General features: G+C 46.0%; 1 protein-coding gene across 5 annotated transcripts in view; it reads left to right on the top strand.

Moving 5' to 3' along the window:
* The first annotated feature begins 122 nt into the window (after positions 1-122).
* THOC5 (THO complex subunit 5) overlaps positions 123-20,762 on the top strand; it is a 28,669-nt gene continuing 8,029 nt past the window's right edge. Inside the window, exons 1-15 of one of the 5 annotated variants that reach the window (XM_069496888.1) lie at positions 140-183; positions 1,416-1,533; positions 1,881-2,012; positions 3,211-3,354; positions 4,267-4,380; positions 4,535-4,632; positions 6,843-6,989; positions 9,265-9,379; positions 12,510-12,642; positions 13,361-13,396; positions 14,636-14,713; positions 15,359-15,399; positions 15,650-15,749; positions 16,623-16,731; positions 20,223-20,324. In XM_069496888.1, the coding sequence (XP_069352989.1) occupies positions 1,917-2,012; positions 3,211-3,354; positions 4,267-4,380; positions 4,535-4,632; positions 6,843-6,989; positions 9,265-9,379; positions 12,510-12,642; positions 13,361-13,396; positions 14,636-14,713; positions 15,359-15,399; positions 15,650-15,749; positions 16,623-16,731; positions 20,223-20,324 (1,313 nt within the window). In that variant the 5' untranslated portion in view covers positions 140-183; positions 1,416-1,533; positions 1,881-1,916. Of the gene's footprint in view, positions 184-219; positions 240-313; positions 384-1,415; positions 1,534-1,880; positions 2,013-3,210; positions 3,355-4,266; positions 4,381-4,534; positions 4,633-6,842; positions 6,990-9,264; positions 9,380-12,509; positions 12,643-13,360; positions 13,397-14,635; positions 14,714-15,358; positions 15,400-15,649; positions 15,750-16,622; positions 16,732-20,222; positions 20,325-20,762 lie in introns of those variants that run through there. The other 4 variants (XM_069496886.1, XM_069496890.1, XM_069496889.1 and 1 more) reach the window with 4 other exon arrangements.

Here is a 20,762-nt window from a genome sequence, read left to right on the forward strand (position 1 = left end):
GCCACGAGCCGAGAGCCGAGAGCCAGAGGCCGCCGGAGTTCTCCGCACGTCGCTTCCGGCCTCCGCGCATCGCTTCCGGCTGGCCGCTCTTTCCTTTCTTCCGCTTCTCTATGGTGCGCGGGCCCCAGTCGCCCCGCTGCCGGAAGTGGCCTGTACGCGGGGACTGGTCCGCGGAGCTGTGAGGTGAGGAGGGTCCCGTGTCCGCGAGGCTGGGAAGGGCGGGGCTCTCCGCGACTGAGGTGCTGACTGTTCGAAGTGCGCCCTCAGGATGGGGTCCGAGCTGGCTTCTCCGTCCTCCCTATCCGGGGTCCCCGGCGGTTCGGCTCGGCGCTGTGCGGTTACTTCATCTGAAAAATGTTTGCTGCAGCGTTCTCGCGCCGCAGGTGGTATCACCATCTTGGTGGTGACGATGTAGCCTGATGACAATGGTGGTGGTGGTAACAGCTCACATTCATTGCATGCTTCGGCGTGCGAGGCACTCCACTGTGTTGCCACAGCCAGGATTTCCCACGCTTCAGCTTTTGGGGTCCCACTTTTGTGGGTTTTACCAGATCAGCTTACCACCCGTACGACTGTTTACTAAAGATTTTTAATCCAGTCACCTTTTAATCTTAAATTTACTTTGAGAGAAAACTTTAAGTCTCTCCACCATAAATGGAAAACTGCTTTCTCTTATGCAGAAGGAAATTGCAAAAATTAGTATATTCATTATAATAAAGCCGTCAAATTACAGAGGAGTGGAGATTACAATTTAGGACTCTCTGACTTCTACTGTTGTCTCCCTGAGTATTGACAGATTGATTGGGGTTAAGGGGACGGTGCTGCCCACTTCAGGAGGCTGTGGTAAGGTGGCAAGGGAGGCTGCTTTGTGACCCTAGAACCCCAGGAAATGTAGGTTCTGTTCTTTAAGTTTTAGGGTCAACCAGGGAGTTGATAGCATTGCCAGATGAGATGCTGGCAGGCCAGGGAATGTGGACTTCATTCTTCATTCAGTGCATTATGAGAGTCAGCAAAGGTTTTGAAACAGGAAAGGCATTAATTGGACTGGTTTTTCTTTTTTAAGAAAGAGAATTTATTCTGAACTCATCTGGAATAAGAAAAAAAGAAGAAAAAAAAAAGAGAGAATTTAGACAGCATTGTTGGGCAGGACTGTTACAGTAGTCCTGGTGAGGAATGTGGTGGGCGTGGCCTAGGGTGTTGAGATGAGAGATGCATGGTGCCTTGCATGGTGCCTTGGATCGCTGGTTGAACACCTGAATGCAGGACGCTGCTGTGGAGGGTATGAGCAGGATGTGAGCAGAGTGGGGAGGGGAGAGATTGAAGATGATTGATTCTGAGGTCAGTGGGGTGGATGGTGATGCCTTTTTTATTTATATAATTTTAAAATTTTATTTATCTATTTATTTTTGAAACAGGGTCTTGCTCTGTTGCCTGGGCTAGAGTGTAGTGGCACCATCATAGCTCACTGCAACCTCAAACTCCTGGGTTCAAGTGATCCTCCCACCTCTGACTTCTGAGTAGCTGGGCCTACAGGTACATGCTACCATGCCTGGCTAATTTTTTAATTTTTTTTGTAGAGACAAGGTCTCACCATGTTGCCCAGGCTGGTCTTGAACTCCTGGCCTCAAGCGGCCTTGCAAAGTGCTAGGATTATAAGCGTGAGCCACTGTGCTGGCTGTGATGCCTTTTTTAAAAAGGAGGTGGAATTCATTGTGCATAGACTGAGGGATGATTCTCCTTTTACAGAGGGCTAAACTGAGGCTTTAAAGGGTTAAATGACTTTTCCTGAGGTACCAAGTCTGTAAGTAGCCAGAACTGCTAGTTAGACTTCAGCCTTCTGATTCTAGGGGAAAATCTCAAAAACTTTCTCCTCTTAATAGCTCTCTGCTATTTCTTCCTGACTTTGAGTAACAACCATGTCATCAGAATCCAGCAAAAAACGGAAGCCCAAAGTGATCCGAAGTGATGGAGCCCCAGCTGAAGGAAAGCGGAATCGATCTGACACTGAGCAGGTGAGATCAGCCAGGGTTGCCATGTTGCTGAGAAGTTGCATCTCATGGCCACGTGCCTGGCTATGAGTTTGTAGCAGCTCTGGGTCACATCTACTAGGTACAACCTCCTAGTGGCCTCCACCTGACCAGGTAACTGGAATTCCCATGGTTCCACCAAACCTGTGTGTCCGTATCAGGTTTAGTTGCAGCATCCCCCAAACCAGCAAGCCTGTATCAGACATGATTAGTACCTGCACAGAGAGTGTATTCCAGTCTGATGTGTGTCTCCAGTTTTCCTGATGGTCAGAAGGTAGCAGTCCGTCTGAAGTATGGCATGGAGCTTCAGAGGTGTGGCAGCCCTGGCTGTGCTGCTGAGATAGCACCAGAACCACCTGCCCACAGAACCTGCCCACAGAGCCTCTTCTGTGGCCTGAAAGCTCATGTGGTCACCAGATTCTTCTCTTCCTTTTGTCTGTTTCTCTGTCCTTGAATCTGTCAAGCTAATTTATAACTTAGCTGTTTTGATTGTTTGGTTGTTTTTGTTTTTTTAAACTAGAATAGGGAAACATACCAGTTTAAATTAAAATTAATAAACAGTCCTTTTCTCAGATTTAGGAAATCAAGATTAATGAAGAGCCTTATCATTTTGGGGCTATAATTCTATCTTTCTCAGATCGCATGTGTTTTGTTTACTACAAAGCCTGGAAGACCATTTAGGATAATTTGATCTCTGCAGAGCTTGATTTGACCATCTTAATACCCATCAGTAGGAATTTCGTTAAGTGAGTCCTGGTTCATCTCTGTAGTGGACTATCGTGCAGCCATTTATTGCGATGGTAACTTGCATTGAACAGCACAGACAATATGATCTGATTTTGTTTAAAAACAAAATGTGTACTTACCCACGATATTTACAATGGAGTTATTTCAGACATGGAGGTGAAATTACAGGTAATTTTTTATTTTCTTCTTGATGCTCCTCTCTGTGTTCTGAATCTTTGATACCAAGCATGCATGCATTTGTGATCAAAGAGAAAAAGAGGTTTCTATTTTGAAAAGAAGAAAAACATTTGATTTGAGAACCAGATCCTTTAGAGAGCTGATTGAGGCTTCATTGTTACTGTTCTTGTGGTTATATATGAGATCTCAGCCAAGTGTCACTGATCCCAACAGGAAGACTTTCACCCCCCACCCAGGCCCTCTGTCATTGCCTCCACAGGAAGGCAAATACTACAGCGAGGAAGCCGAGGTGGACCTGCGGGACCCTGGCAGAGACTATGAACTGTATAAGTACACGTGCCAGGAGCTACAGAGGCTGATGGCCGAGATCCAGGACCTGAAGAGCAGGAGTGGCAAGGACGTGGTAAGGAGTGGGACCAGGTGGCCGTGAACCTGGTGGTTCTCCATAGATGCAGCTGTTTTTGCACGTACTGTGGGTTTCCTCATCTTGGTCTTCTCTCTTAGCCATGATCAGGTAGTTGGAGCCTGGGAGCTCCCAAGACTTGCCTCTTAATTTATTAGAACTCCTCAACACCACCCAATTACCAGTTACAGTAATAAGAGTACAGGAAAGTTAATTTATTCCATAACTAATTTGATCATTCATGCAATTAATATTCATTAAGTGCTAGGTATTTTGCTAGGGGTTGAGAAATGATGGTACTTGTAAATTCCCTTGATGTTATAAAGATGGGTATGTACTAGTAAATCTTACAGACCAAAAATGAAATTATCATTAGTATTAAATGAATAAACCAGGCTTTAGGAGCAGAGAAACTAAACAATGTGGCTAAAAACTAGATGAGTGAGTTTTTTTCCAGGAATCTCACTTATCTGTGCTCATGCTGGCCAATATTGTTAAGATTATTACATCCAATCTGTTTTATTGTAGCCAAGCTTTATGGCCATAATTCTGCTATTTGCATTGAATTTATTTTGTGATGTTATTTGTAGAGGTCAAATTTTATGGCAAGGTATTGCTATTGCTGCGATCTCTGTGTAGGATCTACAGGGACAGATATTAATTGTGCATTGGCTGCACTGGCTCCATCTTCAATTCCTTTTACTCTAGTCCAAGCAGAAATAGCTCTTTTGCCTGGGAACCTTAAGCATTTCTACAGTCATCCCTCCATTTTCCTCATGACATTTCTCATGGTTCTGAGCTCCGTCCACTGTCTGGTTTTGCCCTCTGATGAGAATAGGTCAGCAGCGAGGGACTGAAGGAAACTGAGCCAGCACCTGTTGTCAACAGTTTTATCATTTTCCTTGCCCACAGGCAATTGAAATCGAAGAACGGAGGATCCAGAGCTGTGTGCATTTCATGACTCTCAAGAAGCTTAACCGGTTAGCCCACATCAGGTTGAAGAAAGGAAGAGATCAGACCCACGAGGTGGGAGTTGAAAGGTTTAATTAACCTCCCTCCTCCTCCTTCCTCCCTATCCTGTTTTCTATCCCCTTTACCTCTTCTCTGTGTTTACTGACCGTCTGCTCTGGCCCTACCCCAATTTGCCCTGCTCACCTCTGACACCTTGTCCTCCTTTCAGGCTAAGCAGAAAGTGGACGCCTATCACCTACAGCTCCAGAACCTGTTGTATGAAGTGATGCACCTGCAGAAGGAGATCACCAAATGTCTGGAGTTCAAGTGAGTTTGGGAGGACAAGGCTTTGGCACAGATGGTCTGTTAGTGACTCCTTTTCCTATATAGCTCACTATGAGTCAGTCTCTTTAAAAAAGAAATCTGATGAGCTCGGAAGACTGCAGGATCTGGAAGAAGGGTGAATAGATCACTCTGAGTGGGAGAATTGCAAGCAGTAGTTTCAGGCTCCACAAAGAACCTCAGAAACCTCTCTGATCCTTTTGAGTTTTGAGCTCTACACTTGGTAAAAAGCAGTTCTGTCTCCCCCTCAGGGGCCTTTACATCCCCAGTTTGATTCCTGGGCACATTGTACGGGAGCAACTCTCTGCCAATCATATCCTTTTAACCTTTTGGCCCAGTTTTCCCTTGTAAAGTCCCAGCAGTTCATTTTTGCAAATGGATTTTGTTCTTTGGAACCTGAACTTCTTGCGGCTTAGCTGCCTTCAGGTGAACAGACTACAGCTTGTCAGTGTTCTTTAAATGTGATACCTCTTGGCAAAACCAAGCTGAGAGATGAGAAAGAAGGAGTGAACAGGGAAGAAAAGGAAAAGTGTTCTTATTTAGTCAGACCTATTTGTGCAAACTGAAAGAAAATAGGCTTTGTTTGTAACAAACTTGGCATGAGTGTGTATGAGTATAGCCACATTAGACATTAGATCCAGGTTTGTTTTTTGTTTTTTTTAAGAGACAGGGTCTCACTGTGTCACCCAGGCTGCAGTGCAGTGGTGTAATCATAGCTCACTGCAACCTCCAACTCCTGGGCTCTAACTATCCTCCTGGCTCAGCCTCCTGAGTAGGTGGGACTACAGGCATACACCACTACAGCCAGCTAACTTTTAAATTTTTTGTAGAAAAAATTTATGAAAAAAATTATGAAAAATTTTAGAAAAAATTCAGAAAAAAATTATGTTGCCCAGGTTGGTCTCAAGCTCCTGGCCTCAAGCAATCCTCCCACCTCAGCCTCCCCAAATGCTAAGATTATAGGCATGAGCCACCGTGCCTGGCCCAAGTCCAGCATTTTTTTAATTGGTGCTGATTTTTGAGAGGTGTCTTCATCTGCTCCACAAATTCATCACATATGAAATACTACTAATAAATAGATAAACAATTACATATTAATAGAGGTGAAGTCCACATCGGGTCTATAACTGAGTTAATATTATTGCAGCATTCTCAGTTTCCTGGTTTTGGCAATATACTATGGTTAGATAAAATACTATTAAGGGAACTTGGGTGAAGGGTACACAGAGGAAATAAACTCTCAGTATTGTTTTTGAAACTTCTTGTGAGTCTTAAACTATTTCAAAATTTAAAAAGTATACAAATAAAAGAATGCAATGCCCTGGTCTGTAATCGTTGCTCAGATGGAAGCTGACAAACCCAGAATACAGTGGAACTCAGGCCTGTGGGGAAGCAGGTGGCTGCATGGGAAGAGCGTGGATGGGCCCTGGCATCAGACAGCCTGGGTTCAGATCCCAGCTCTGCCGCTCATTAGCTGTGGACCTTGGGAAGGCTGCTTCCCGATGGAAGCCTCCACTTCAGTTGAAAACTGGAGTTTAAAAACCCCACCTCCTAGAGTTATGAGAATTACATGAAGTAAGGACAGCATATAGTGAGTGCTTGTTAATGTATGCTAGCTGCTGTTATTACGTTATCTGACCATGACTTGAGCACTCAACTATGTTAATGCAGCAAAGAGGATTTCTTTTTTTTTTTTTTTAAAATACACGCAACAATTAAAGCCTCTAGATTTTTTTTCACATCTGGTCTGCTATGCTGGCTCTTCCCCATCCTATGTTTATGCAGTTAATGTTTTGAACTTAAATGCAGACCCTTGTATTTATTCCTGTTAATGACATGTCTTAGTTTCAACCTGACAGTCTCAGACTAGGCTGTAGTGTCTTTATTTGACTCTTTGAGCTATTAGCTCTCCTGCTCAGCTTGGAGACGTTTGTAAATTTGATAAGCATCCCTTCCAGGTCTTTAGCTAATTCATGAATGAAAAGGCTGGACAGCATGGATAAGGATCCCGTGGCATGTCACCAACTACCTCTCTTCACCCTGAAACATCTAATGAGTGTTTATTGAGAACTCTGGATTCCAAGATCTTGAGTGGTTGTAGACCAGGACTAAGCGGGCATAGATGGGGGAGCTTTGGGCCTACTTAAGCCACAGTTCCTGAGGATGGCAGTTTGACATCTAGTTTTTGCCTGTAGGTCAAAGCATGAAGAAATTGATCTGGTCAGTTTAGAGGAGTTTTATAAGGAGGCTCCACCAGATATCAGCAAGGCTGAAGTCACCATGGGAGACCCTCACCAACAAACCCTGGCACGTCTGGACTGGGAGCTGGAGCAGCGGAAAAGGTAGTGTTTCTTCCTTCCTAACCTTGTTAACCATAGAGTGACAGTGGTTTGTCATGACTCAGGATCAAACAGCAAAGCACTGTGGAACCAGCAGAAAATAGTCTCTAAGACCAAATCCTGTTTTGTGATTTTTTTTTTCCTTTTTTTTTTTCTTATTTATTTATTTATTTTTTTTTGAGACAGAGTCTCACTCTGTTGCCCAGGCTAGAGTGAGTGCCGTGGCGTCAGTCTAGCTCACAGCAACCTTAAACTCCTGGGCTTAAGCGATCCTACTGCCTCAGCCTCCCGAGTAGCTGGGACTACAGGCATGCGCCACCATGCCCGGCTAATTTTTTGTATATATATATTTTAGTTGTCCATATAATTTCTTTCTATTTTTTAGTAGAGACGGGGTCTCACTCTTGCTCAGGCTGGTCTCGAACTCCTGACCTCGAGCGATCCACCCGCCTCGGCCTCCCAGAGTGCTAGGATTACAGGCGTGAGCCACCGCGCCCGGCCTATTTATTTATTTTGAGACAGAGTCTTGCTCTGTCACCTGGGCTAGAGTGCCATGGAGTCAGCCTAGCTCACAGCAACCTCAAAGTCCTGGGCTCAAGCAGTTCTCCTGCCTCAGCCTCCTGAGTAGCTGGGACTACAGGCATGTGCCACCATGCCCGGCTAATTTTTTCTATGTATATTTTTAGTTGTCCATATAATTTCTTTCTAGTTTTTTAGTAGAGACGGGGGTCTCACTCCTGCTCGTGCTGGTCTCGAACTCCTGAGCTCAAACCATCCACCCGCCTCGGCCTCCCAGAGTGCTGGGATTACAGGCGTGAACCACCACACCTGGCCTCTAAATTTCTTCTATACCATAAATTTAATTTGTATTTTGCCTTTGCCCCATCTGTAATCATACGCCTAAGATATAAAGCTTTGTAAATATTATTTTGGAAGATTATGCACCATTCTATTGTATAGAAAAATTGTAACTCACAAAATTATTCCCCTATTGGACTTTCAGGTTGTTTCCATTTTTTGCTATCATAAATAATGCTTCAAGTCACATGTTCATGTGTAAACTTTACTGTATTAATAAAGAGCTTTTATTTATTAACCATAAATGGAATGTCTATAGTGTGTAATTTAATCTGTTATTCTCAATACATGGTATTTTTCATACTGGACTTTTCATGGTTGCATCCCCTCCATTCATGGTGACTTTTCCCCCTTTTGTATTTGTGCAAGAATGCCAGGGCTTTTGGTTGGCACATCTCTTCTGTTTTTCATTGAAGAAGCAGCTGTTTGTTTACTTGTCTTTTTCTGTTATAGAATGTATTTTGTGCCTTTGGTGCAAGTTATGAATTTAATAAACACTAAGTCTGGCTCTTAGGGCAGTTGTGTCCATGTTTTAGCAGATGGGGCTGGCCCGTCACTCCCCTGTCAAGTCCACTGATTGCCCTGGGCACAGGCTGAGCTGTGAGTGTTGCATTCCTGTGACAGTTACCCCGAATCTCTTCCTACCGTGTCCCTAGCAGGCCAGTCCTTAAGTCTCATTTGGGTTACATGACTGCTAGGTCTACATGTTTGTGAAAGTTTTAGGTTTAGCCTCTCAGGCAAGAAATGGAGCAGAAAATGGCACAGGTATTCCCTAGAGGTCATGGGTAGTGCCTCTGGAAACAGGCGTGGATTCCAAGCCCTGCTCAGTGTTTACTCTTAGCTGATGATCTTGGGCAAGTTATCTACCTCTCTAAGCCTTAGTTTCCTCCTTTGGGGTAAGAAAAGTCCCTGTCTTCCAGAGGGTTTTGTTTTGTTTTTGAGACAGAGTCTCACTTGCCCTTGCTAGAGTGCAGTGGTGTGGTCATAGCTTACTGTAACCTCAAACTCCTGGACTGGAGCAATCCTCCTGCCTCAGCCTCCCGAGTAGCTGGGACTGCAGGTACATGCCACCATGCCCGGCTAGTTTTTCTATTTTTTGTGGAGATGAGGTCTTGCTCTTGCTCAGGCCGTTCTTAAACTTCTGGCTTCAAGCAATCCTCCTTCTTCAGCCTCCCAGAGTGCTAGGATTCCAGGCGTGAGCCACTGCACCCAGCCTCTTCCAGAGTTTTTATTTAATATAAGGATTAAACGTAGTAATGCTTGTAAAGAGCTTACCAAAGTACCTGGCACATAGTAAGTGCTGGGTAAACATTAGCAGTTAATTGTGGCTGCTCTTATTAAGTGGAGTATGACAGTAAGCAGGCATGTTGGGGTGTCCCTGGGGGACATTGGGTGATAGTGCTCTGTCATCCCCCTACAGACTGGCAGAGAAGTACAGAGAATCCCTGTCCAACAAGGAGAAGATCCTCAAGGAGATTGAGGTGAAGAAGGAGTACCTGAGCAGCCTCCAGCCCCGTCTCAACAGCATCATGCAGGTGAGGCCCCCCAGCCTTTTGCTTTGCCTTCACCACTGACCAGAAGCCGCATCAGCCTTTGGGCTTTGCCAGGTCTGTTACCCTAATTGGAATACAGTGCAAGGGTGGCCTTGTCTGCTGTCCTACCCAGGTGGTACAAAAGGCTTGTGTCTGAGGGGGAAGAAGTGCTGGCCGTCTGGGCTCAGGAACATATATACACATTTACCTGGGCATTTTCTTCTCATCCAGAGTCTCCTTTGGGTAATGTACTTTCTCAGCCTCTATAAGTTTAGTTTACCCCCTGCGTGGTCCCCACCAGCCCTGTAGTCTCCAGGCATAGAAATGTGCTTCCCATCTATTAGATCTTCGGTCCCCAACCCTGGGTATCGGTCCGTGGCCTGTTAGGGACGGGGCTGCAGAGCTCTGCCGCTGCTCCCCACCCCTCTTTTTCCAAGAAACTTAGGTGGGGAGGGGGGCACAGCAGGAGGTGAGCAAGTGAAGTGTCATCTGTATTTACAGCCATTCCCCATCGCTGGCATCACTGCATAAGCTCCACCTCCTGTCAGATGAGCACAGGCACTAGGTTCTCATAGGATCGGGAACCCTACTGTAAACTATACACATCTGAGAGATACAGGTTGCGCGCTCCTTATGAGAGTCTAATGCCTGATGATCTGAGGTGGAGCTGAGGCCATGACGCTAGGGCTGGGGAGCAGCTGCAAATACAGATTATCATTAGCAGAGAGGTTTGACTGCACGATAAATGTGATGCGCTTGAATCATCCCCAAACCATCCCCTCCCCCCAGGGTCCATGGAAAAATTGTCTTCCATGAAACTGGTCACTGGTGCCAAAAAGGTTGGGGACTGCTGCTATAGAACATATACTATGATCTCATTTGTATACCTTGGTTTGCAAAGTATCTGTATGGGTATATACATGTATAAGTTGTCTGTATGCTTAGAAGTCGTCTGTATTCACACCAAACCATTAATAGTTACTTTTGGGGGCTGGGAACTGGGAGTTTGCTTTATAAGCGTGAATACAACTTTTTAAAATGTACAGTATATTACTTTAAAAAATAATTTTGCATACAGAAAAGCATACAACTCCTAAGTGTACAGCTCAGTGAATATTCATTGAGTGAACACAAGTGTATAACCAGCACCCAAAATCAAGAGAAAGAACATTACCAGTTTTCCAGAAGCCTCTTCTTCCTGTCCAGTCCCTATCTCTCCTCACGTCCTAGTAGCCTAGTAGCCATTATCTGGACTTCTAACATATCATAGGTTAGTTTTGCCTGGTTTTGAGCTTTATGCAAATAGAATCATAGTGTACACTCTTTTGTGTCTGGCTTCTTTTGCTCAATGGCATGTTTATGAGAATCAGCTGTGTTACTGTGAGTACCAGGAGCTCATTTATTTTCATTGATGTTTAGTGTTTGATTTTGGGTATTTTCAGTTTGGAGCTATTATGAATAATGCTGCAATGAGCTTCCTTATATGTGTCCTTTGGTACACATGTGTACACATTCTTTTAATATATACCCAGGAATAAAATTGCTGTGTCATAGCATATGCTAAACATATTTTTAGCTTTGGTAGATACTGAAAGAGTTTTCTGAAGCGATTGTATCGATTTACGGAAATTCCAACCAGCACCACATGAAAGTTCTGGTTGCTCCACATCCTCATCAACACTTGATATTGTCAGTCTTCTTAATTTTAGCCATTCTGGAGTGTATCTCATTATGCTTTTAATTTTCATTTCCCTAGACATTGAGCACAGCACCTCTTCTATGCTTACTGGCTTTTGGATAACCTCTTTTGTGAAGGGCCCATGCCAGTCTTTTCACTATTTTTCTGTTGGGTTGCCTGGAGTTCTTCATATTTTCTGGAGCTAAATCTTTTGTAGATCTTTCCTGGTCTGTTATTTACCTTTTCACTGTCGTATTGGTATCTTTTAATGAGCAGATGTTCTTAATTTGACAATGATCTAATTATTAATCTTTTTCTTTATGGTTAGTGGTTTTTGTGTCCTGTTTAAGAAATCTTCCTCCTTCCAAGATCATGGAAATATTCTCCTACATTTTCTTTTAGAAGCTCTATTGTTTACCTTTCACATTTCATTCTGTAGTTGTCCTGGAAGTGAATTTTGTACATAGTGTGAGGTAAGGGTGAAGATTCATTTTTTCTGTCCATCTAAGTATTCAGCTAACCCATTTGTTGAAAAGACATGCTTTCCCGAGTGTTCTGCAGTGCCACTTTTGTCAGAAATCAAATGTCAATGTTCGAATGTTCGTGTGGGTTTGTGTGTGATCTGTTTGTCTGTCCTTGCACCAATATCGTGCTGTCTTACTTCCTGTAGCTTTATCAAAAGTCTCAATGCACAGTTAGGTGGTAGGTGCCCCCAGGTAATTCTTCGGGATGTCTTAGTTGTTCTTGGCCCTTTGCATTTACATATAAACTTCAGAATCAGCTTGTCTGTTTTCACCTGCTGGAATTTTGATTGGGATTACGTTGAATCTGTAGATCACTTCAGGGAAAATTGACATCTGGACAACATTGAGTCTTCCAGGCCATTGACATTCATAGCCTCCATTTATTTAGAGCTTTCATTTCTCAGGTCTTTTTGTAGAGGCTTATACACGTTTCAGTGATTTATTCTTGGATATTTGATGTTTTCTTGATGCTATTGGAAATGGTATCTTTTTATAATTTCATTTTCTTACTAACTGTTGTTGGTATAAGGATATAGAATACAACTGAGTCTTGCTCTGTTCCCTGGGCTAGAGTGCAGTGGCATCATCACAGCTCACTGCAACCTCAAACTCCTGGGCTCAAGTGATCTTCCTGCCTCAGCCTCTCAAATAGCTGGGACTATAGGCATGAGCCACCATGCCCAGCTAATTTTTCTATTTTTTTTGTAGAGGTGGAGTCTCACTATGTTCCTTAGGCTGATCTCTAACTCCTGTCTTTAAGCGATCTTCCCGCCTTGGCCTCCCCAAGTGCTGGGATTACAGGTGTGAGCCCCCACACCTGGCCATATCTGTGTTGTAAATAAAAAACTATATACAGTCACTAAGCAGCCGCATGTTCCCATGTGGACTGACAGAAAAGAAGAAACAAACATCCCTCTTTTGTTGCATGCAGGCTTCCCTCCCGGTGCAGGAGTACCTGTTCATGCCGTTTGACCAGGCTCACAAGCAGTATGAGACAGCGAGGCACCTGCCACCTCCCCTCTACGTCCTCTTTGTCCAGGCCACTGCGTATGGGCAGGCCTGTGGTGAGTATGGGGGCTGGTTGAGGAACAGGGGCTGTGGGAGCAGCAGCTGTGGCCGATTGAGTCATTTGGAAGCACCACCTGCCGAGGAAACTTCCCGGCCCTGCCCAGATGCCCTCAGGTGACAGATGCTGCCTCCCCTCTGCGCTGCCCAGCATGGCTGCTCTGACCAGCTGGCCTGAGGCTAGACTAACCTGATGGGTATTTCAGAATGGATGGCTTTGAACCGTTCGTGAGCCTGGCTGACGGCTGGTGGGTACAGTGCCCAGGCAGCCTGTCTGGTCTCCCAGGTGCTCACCTCAATTAAGGCACGCTTGGCAGGTGGATCAGCGCCTCTTGCTCTGCTTCAGGGTGGGGGTGGCTTGGTGAACACAGGTCCCAGCCAGCTGTCCCAGGCTTTCACCATGCCCTGAAACAGGCTGCATGTTATTATAGTGAATTACCAGGTTAGACAATATGTCCTCCTTAAGCTTAAGGGCAGCCTGTGACTCTGCTAAGGTTTTGAGAAATTTCTGGAGACCCTGCCTCTTACTCTAATGCAGCTTTCACCCAGCACCTAACTTCTCTTCCCCACCCCACCGCATCAGACAGACATGTTGCATCAGTGCTTGCCTCTCCTCCCAGCCACGGGCACCAACACATTACTGTCTCTCTTCTTGTGTTGTCCTGGTCCTTCCGGTCCTCTCCCTCCCCTTGTTCTCCCTCCTGTTTCCATCATCAGCTCATATGAAATCCTCCTCCCAGCCCCCTAGACAGGGTGAGTAATTTTCTTTTCTTTTGTGTTTAAAATCCAACCTGTTTCCATTCCCATTTTCCAGTAGAATTCTAAGATTAAATGACTGAAAAGAATAGTCTAGCATTTGCTAGTGGGCAGCCAGCTTGTTTGGGGTGGGAGGTGATGGTTGAAACAGGGTTGCCAGAGATAAGGCCATGGTCAGCCACTGTTGGAGTTTGTCACATCTCCCTAGTGCGGCTGAGCAAACCATTTCAGGCTCCTGTGACTATATGTACCCTTAATAATGGAGCATCCGGGTGGTGGCCTGTCTGACCTCATAGCGTTAAACCCCCAGAGTGCCAGAAAGGGGGTCCCAAGGCATCACTCAGTGAGGTGTCAAGCCTGGTGCACGGAACAGGCCGTTAGCTCATGTGCTTGAGAGGCCAAGCTCAAGTTGGACACACCTGGTCTTGAATCCTGGCTTATCGGCTTTCTGGCTGTGGTATCTAACTTCTCTGAGCCTTAAGTTTCTCATCTATAAATGGCTACAATAACAGTATTGCTGCTATAAGGTTGTTGAGAATTAAAAATTTATTTTTAAACATAATTTTTTAATTACAATCATCAACTCATTCAGTCGCTACCTCAACAGGGCAGCTACTATTTGTCAAGTCCCCATTTCATAGATAAGGAAACTGAGGCTCAGAGCAATCATATAACTTTCCAGGTCATGTGTTTGGGAATTGGTGAGACAGGGACTCAGGCCTGGGGTTGGACTGCAGGGTCCACATTCCTACCCACTGTCCTGCTGCCTCCCGGTTAAATGAAACAGTGGCAGCCAGGGGCTTGGTGTAGCGGGAAATAGAGAGTAAGCACTTAGTCAGGTGAGAGCAGGTGTTTCTGGGGGATGAATAGGATGGACGGGCTTTTGGGTGAGAACCTTTAGGACAATTGGCAGAGGAATTCCATGCGACTTCGGGCTCTCACTTTGCATTTTTGTGCCTTGGTGTATGCCTGAAAACAGAGGCGGTCACCACTAGTCTTAGGTGATGTTAGTCTAGGAATCTGTACTTAAGTTCTTCGTTCTCAGTAAATGATAGAAAAAGGACTGAGTTCCCTACCTTGTTCCTCCTCATCTGGAGGAAGGGCTTTTGCCCTCCCATCCCCAGTCAGCAAGGCCCTGGGGCAGGAGCAAAAGAAACGCAGCCCTAGAGCTGGCCTGCCTGTGTCACTAGTGCCTTCCCCTAGCGGCTTTCCTACGAAGCTTTTTCTTTCCCCCAGATAAGACGTTGTCTGTGGCAATTGAAGGCAGTGTGGACGAAGCCAAGGCTCTGTTCAAGCCTCCTGAGGACTCCCAAGGTAATGTGGTTGTTGGGCTGCCTCCCCCAGGGACACCAAGTTTGGGAATGAGCTGGACTGGTTCTGTGTAGCGGGACGCTTGACCTTAATGTCTTAGCGCCCTGGGGTAGGCGAGGGAGGGCTCAGTTTCTGGAGTCACAGAGCGCTGCCTGTGAATTTCTGCCCTCCCACTCACTAAGCTCACTGACCCTGAGGAAGGTATTTCACATTTCTGAGCCTTGGTTTACTCATCTGTGAAAAATAGATAGTAACACCTCATATAGAATTATTCTGTGGATTAAATAAGGTATTGCACACAAGGCCCTTAGCGTCATTCTCAGCAAATGGCAGCCCCTCAGATTATGCAAGCTGCTATTATTTATTGTTGTGGATGTTTATATATTACCATTATTACCACCACAATCAGCAAAAGGGGCTTGTGTTCCATTAAAAAGCTCTTTAAAAAAACAGGGGTGGTGAGATTATGGGTCATTCTTTTCATTGCTATGGTTTCTATACTGAATAAAAAGCAGCAAATTGTCAGTTATTTTAAAGAAACTCATTTACAAAAGACAGTCTGAGCCCCTTTATGCCCTGGGGGTTGAGGTGCCTTAGGGAGCATTTGGAGCCCTCTGACCTCCAGCTGCCTTCTCTGTGTGGCTGCAGATGACGAGAGTGACTCAGATGCCGAGGAGGAGCAGACCACGGTGAGAGCCGTTTCCTCTCAGGAGGACGCCAGGCAGCTGCCCTGGGGCCTGCTTGTTTGCAGGTGCCATCCTCCCTAGAAGCAGAAGAAAGAGGTTTGAAAGAAAGGGCTGCTGGGAGGGGAGCCTGGCATCCCAGCTAGCAGAAGCAGCAAGCCCCAGGCAGCAATGCTGAGGCCCTGGCCAGCAGGGAGGGGGAAGGGGGAGATTTGTGTGACCAGCGCTCATGGGCTCGAATCTTTCCTTTGTCCAGAAACGTCGGCGACCCACACTAGGGGTGCAGTTGGACGACAAGCGTAAGGAGATGCTGAAGAGGCACCCGCTGTCCGTCATGCTCGACCTGAAGTGCAAAGGTCTGGCTGCTCTCACTTCATTCTGAGGGATTGTAGCACCTAAGAGTTCTGCCAGCTGCAGGTGCAGGGAGTGCAGCAGGCCATGGCCTCTTGCCCAGGAAACAATTCCCGTTTCATAGTTCTCTGTTTTTCCTCCTTGTTTTGCTTGGAGTTTGTTTCTTTTTCTTTTTTTTTTTTTTTTTTTATTTATTTTTTTGAGATAAAGTCTTGCTTTGTCACCCAGGTACAGTGTTGTTATCATAGCTCACTACAACCTCAAACTCCTTGGCTCAAGCAATTCTCCTGCTTTAGCCTCCTGAGTCGCTGGGATTACAGCATGCGCCACATTGCCCAACTAATTTTTCTATTTTAAGTAGAAACAGGGTCTCGCTCTTGGGCAGACTGGTCTCGAACTCCTGAGCTCTAACGATCCTCCCGCCTCGGCCTCCCAGAGTGCTAGGATTACAGGTGTGAGCCACCTGGCCCGGCCCCCTGACCTAGATTAGACTGAAGTTATGGAATTGGGGGTAGAGTAACAGAGATGTGGTGGTCATCATCATGTCACATCAGGGGTACATGACATCACTGTGTCTTATCACTGGTGATGTTGACCATGATCTCTTGGCTCACTTCTATATTATATTTGTTAGAAGCAAGGTCACTAAGTCCAGCTGACACTCAAGGGCAGGGAAATTAAGCCCCACCTCTTGGTGGGAAGAGTAGCAAAGAATTTGGACGCTCTCTTTGCTTTGATTGCTCAACATTATGTTGCCATTGAGTTTTTGGATTTGTAGTAAAAGATTATAAAAACCTCTTTCAGTTTCTTTTCTATGATACTGTTGACTCTGCTCTGAGTGTCTGACTCATCATTTTCTCTTCTTCCTCCCCCTCCAGATGACAGTGTGCTTCACCTGACTTTCTACTACCTCATGAACCTCAACATCATGACAGTAAAAGCCAAAGTGACAACTGCCACGGAGCTGATCACCCCCATCAGTGCAGGGTACTGGGCAGGCGCCGTGGGCAGTGGGGCACAGCAGGGGGAAGTGATGAGAGCCTTGGTGCAGGGCTGCTCTGGGTTCTTCCCACCGGCTCTCAGGAAGTTCACAGCTATGTTGGCTTTTCTTGTTGTGTCCAGACAGACTAGACGCGCTAGGATATCACTGATATTTAGAAGGCACTCTCTGACTTTAATTTGTGAAGTCCTCTTACTGTATAGCAGATAAAAGTGTGACGATGGGACATTTGCAAATTGAGTAGGTGGGAGAGAGCACCAGCTTTTTGACAACCAATGGGAAGTGTGTGAATGGCAAATGAGAGTTGGCAGACATCATCAGATTAACAAATGTAGGCCGCTCTTTTCCTTTTCTCTTCCTATCCCAAGGCACTGGGATTTTTGCCCCCCAGCTCATCTCAAGCCCAGGTTGTCCTTACCTGGGTAGTGGGAGGAAGACTGTGGTGGATCCCTGTGGAAGTTTTGAGGAGGTGACCAAAGGCATAGTAATGACAGCCATTGCGTCCCCAGGAAGTCCCTGACCATGGCAGTCGTGTTGTACAGCTAGAGATGGGAAGAAGGGAGGACCAGGAGGGCCTTGGGGTGAAATAGCCACCACTTACAAGACCACTGCCCTAGTCTGGCACTCGTGGCCCTGCCCTGCCCTGGTCCCACTGTCAGCTGTAGAAAGGTCACTGAGGGAGCCACGTGCAGTGGTGCACACCTGTGGTCCCAGCTACTCAGGAGGCTAAGGATCACTTAAGCTCAGGAGTTTTGAGTACGAGTCCAGCCTGGGCGAAATAGCAAGTCCCCAGCTCAAAAATAAAGAATGGAAGGTCACTGAGGCTTAGGGAGGCACAGGTCTGGTGCCTGGTGAAGCAGGACTCCTCCTGCCCCTTCCTGTTCTGCCTGATGGTGGAGTGTCTCCTGGGTTTTAGACCCTGCACTTACAGTCCATATCCCCTTCAGGCCACAGCAGCCTCTGTCACTGTGCTTGAGGGCATTGTTGGACTCCGCAGGGCCACTCTAGATGAAATTGACCATGTTCTCACCTGGGCCCAGCAGAGGGCGCCCAGGGCTGGCTTCTGAGCGCCACTGCTCAGCCATGGCTCCTAGGATCATGGTGGAGCTCCTTGTTGCGAGCCGTCTGCTTGCTCATTTCTCAGATGCACTCTGAGAAAACGCTAGGCTACGTGCTGGGCTACAGGTGGGCCTTGTTGCCAGCTCAACTCCAGCTCCTCGCTCAGCTGTGTCCTGGCCTCAGAGTCTGTTTCCTCACTCTGTGCTTGTTAACTGTAATATCCCCTCCCAAGGTGCTTGTGAAGAGTCAGGTCAAGTGCTTAGCATAGACGAGGCACTTGGTAAATGACAGTTGATTTATGGTTATCGACTCTTTTAACTTGCACAGCAGCTCTCCAAGATGAGTTAACTGAGGCTCTGGACAGCTAAGGGGCTGCCCCAGGATCACAGGTATTGAGCAGAGAGTCATAATTCAAAGCCATCCAGGCCTGTGTACCACTGTACTATACTGCTGTTTTGGCTAGGTGGGCCCTGGCCCCTAAACAGGAAGGAAACATAAAAAGAAATGCCACTGCAAAACTAGGATTAGATTTTTAAGGCCTTCAGGTGTTGTCTAGCTCATCCTCCTATTTTACAGGTGGAGAAACTGAGGTCTGGGGGCATGTGACCAGTTATTGAAGTCCTGCACCTAGAGCCCGAGTCTTTAGACTCCCAGCCCTGAGGCCGTTGCTCAAATACAGGCTGCCTTTGGGACCTTGGAGACATAAGCCTGTGATATGGTTTTATTGATTTATCTAAGGAAACATGGGGATATATTATCACACTAATGCCTTGATATCAGATGATATCCAGTCAGTGTTCAAATTTCCCTGATTTTCTCATAGATCTTTTGAGGAGTTTTGCTTTGTTTTTATAGTTTGTGTTCTGAGTCTGGATCACTGTAAGGCCCATACATTCATTGCAAATGAGCAAAGCTTCTCTCAAGTGTCCTTTCATCTGAATGTGCTACCATTTTTGTTTTTTTGTTTTTTTTTTTGAGACAGAGTCTCACTCTGTTGCCCAGGCTAGAGTGCCCTGGCGTCAGCCTAGCTCACAGCAACCTCAAACTCCTGGGTTCAAGTGATCCTCCTGCCTCAGCCTCCCGAGTAGCTGGGACTATAGGCACTCACCACGACACCTGGCTAATTTTTCTATTTTCAGTAGAGATGGGGTCTTGCACTTGCTCAGGCTGGTCTCGAACTCCTGAGCTCAAGTGATCCTCCCGCCTCTGCCTCCCAGAGTGCTGGGATTACAGGCGTGAGCCACTGTGCCCAGCCTATGTCTATTGTTTGCACCAAATTCAGTTGTCTTAAGCCACATGTTGCAGATATAAATTTTATCAGGAAGGTTTGATTGTTCTATTAGGTCTTGTCAATTAAAAAGCTTTATGATGTACAATTTTAGCCGTTCTGTTTTATTTTGGTTGATTCAGTCTGTTAGTATAGTCACTAAACACTGGCTAAAAGACCGAAAAGTTTTATCTATTTTTGAGTCAGGTCTCCATGTGGGCAGGGAGACTCAGTGAGACAGAGAATAGAGAATAGGGACAAGCTGGAAGCTGTCACTGTCCTGGTGTTAAGTTCCGGAAGGCATGCGGGGGCCAGATCGCAGGATCAGCATGTCCCGCCTGGGTTGCTCCTGATGCTGTCCTGGAAAGATGAAGGAGAACCCCCGGGTGGTTTAGGGAAAGAACCACATTGTCATCCTCTGTGATAAAATTACTACGTTATCCCCCCGTATCATCTCATCTCTGCTTGTCGTGTTTAATTACAGACTGTGCCCTAACCATCCCAGGTGGGTGGCAGTAGCGTCGTTGTCTCTCTCCACTTATAGCTCTGGGTCACCTTGTCTCCAGTGCATGTGATATCTTTTTCTGGGAATATAAAGGAGCCTTTTTTTTTTTTTTTTTGTGATTAGCATGACATTTGCTCAAAGTGAGGTAGACACAGCACCAAAGCCGCACACTTGTTCTCTCTGGGGCAGAAAGGAGTCTGTTCTGCTCCTGTGAAAATCGTAATTATTTCTATTGCTGGTGTCGTGGGGCTTTGCTCCCCTGAGGTAAGGCCCTGGCCACCATATAAATACCGTCTTGAAGGGAAAGGGATAGATTTTTAAAAAGTTGGTGGTTAAGGGTGGTACTCTCTTTGATCAGACAGTAGAAACCCCTCTCCAGCACTTACCAGCAATGTGATCTTGGACAAGCCGTATCTTTCAAAGCCTTGAGTTTCTCCTCCGTAAAGTGGAAATGATAAACCCTCCCTCATAGGGTTGTGAGGATCCAATGACCTCAAGCACATAAAGGTCTGGCCCACAGGAATCATTCAATTAATGGTGGCATTGGTCATCAGTGAGAGGTGGCATTACCACCCCCAAATGCCCAAGTCTACCCTGAGGCAAGACGTTGGTCGCATTCTCACTGCAGTGTGTTCTCCCTCTTCCAGGGACTTGCTGTCTCCTGACTCAGTCCTGAGCTGCTTGTTTCCTGGGGATCATGGGAAGAAAACTCCGAATCCAGCCAATCAGTATCAGTTTGATAAAGTCGGGTGAGTCACCAGTGTTTCCTCTCTCAGCCTCCCTACTGCGGAGTTTCTCCGGTGGCTCAGGCCCAATGCTGGAGATCTGTCAGGGCCAGGGGACAGGGAGGGCCGCAGGGTGGAGGGAATGCTTGTTCTTGCTTACAAAGCAAAGAAAGGTCCTGGAAGGGTGGAAAAGGGTAGAAGGATCAGAACTTGGGGAACATGATAAGAACTCATGATACAGTAAAAATGTTTAACATTTTAATTCTCCAAGGGTTAAAGTTTTAAAAAATATTTTGTAAATTGGTAGATCAATGAAAAGATCAATACATTGCCTTTTTATTTGAGATTTGCTTATGGGTTGAAGGCTGCAAGGAGAAAAGGGGGAACCGAACATGGGAGAGATGAAATTCACAGTAGGGAACTGATGAAGTTCAGGGGCTTTGCTGGCAGCCTGGCTATGAG

Source organism: Eulemur rufifrons, chromosome 21, assembly GCF_041146395.1.
Source record: "Eulemur rufifrons isolate Redbay chromosome 21, OSU_ERuf_1, whole genome shotgun sequence".
Classification (NCBI taxonomy): Eukaryota; Metazoa; Chordata; class Mammalia; order Primates; family Lemuridae; genus Eulemur; species Eulemur rufifrons.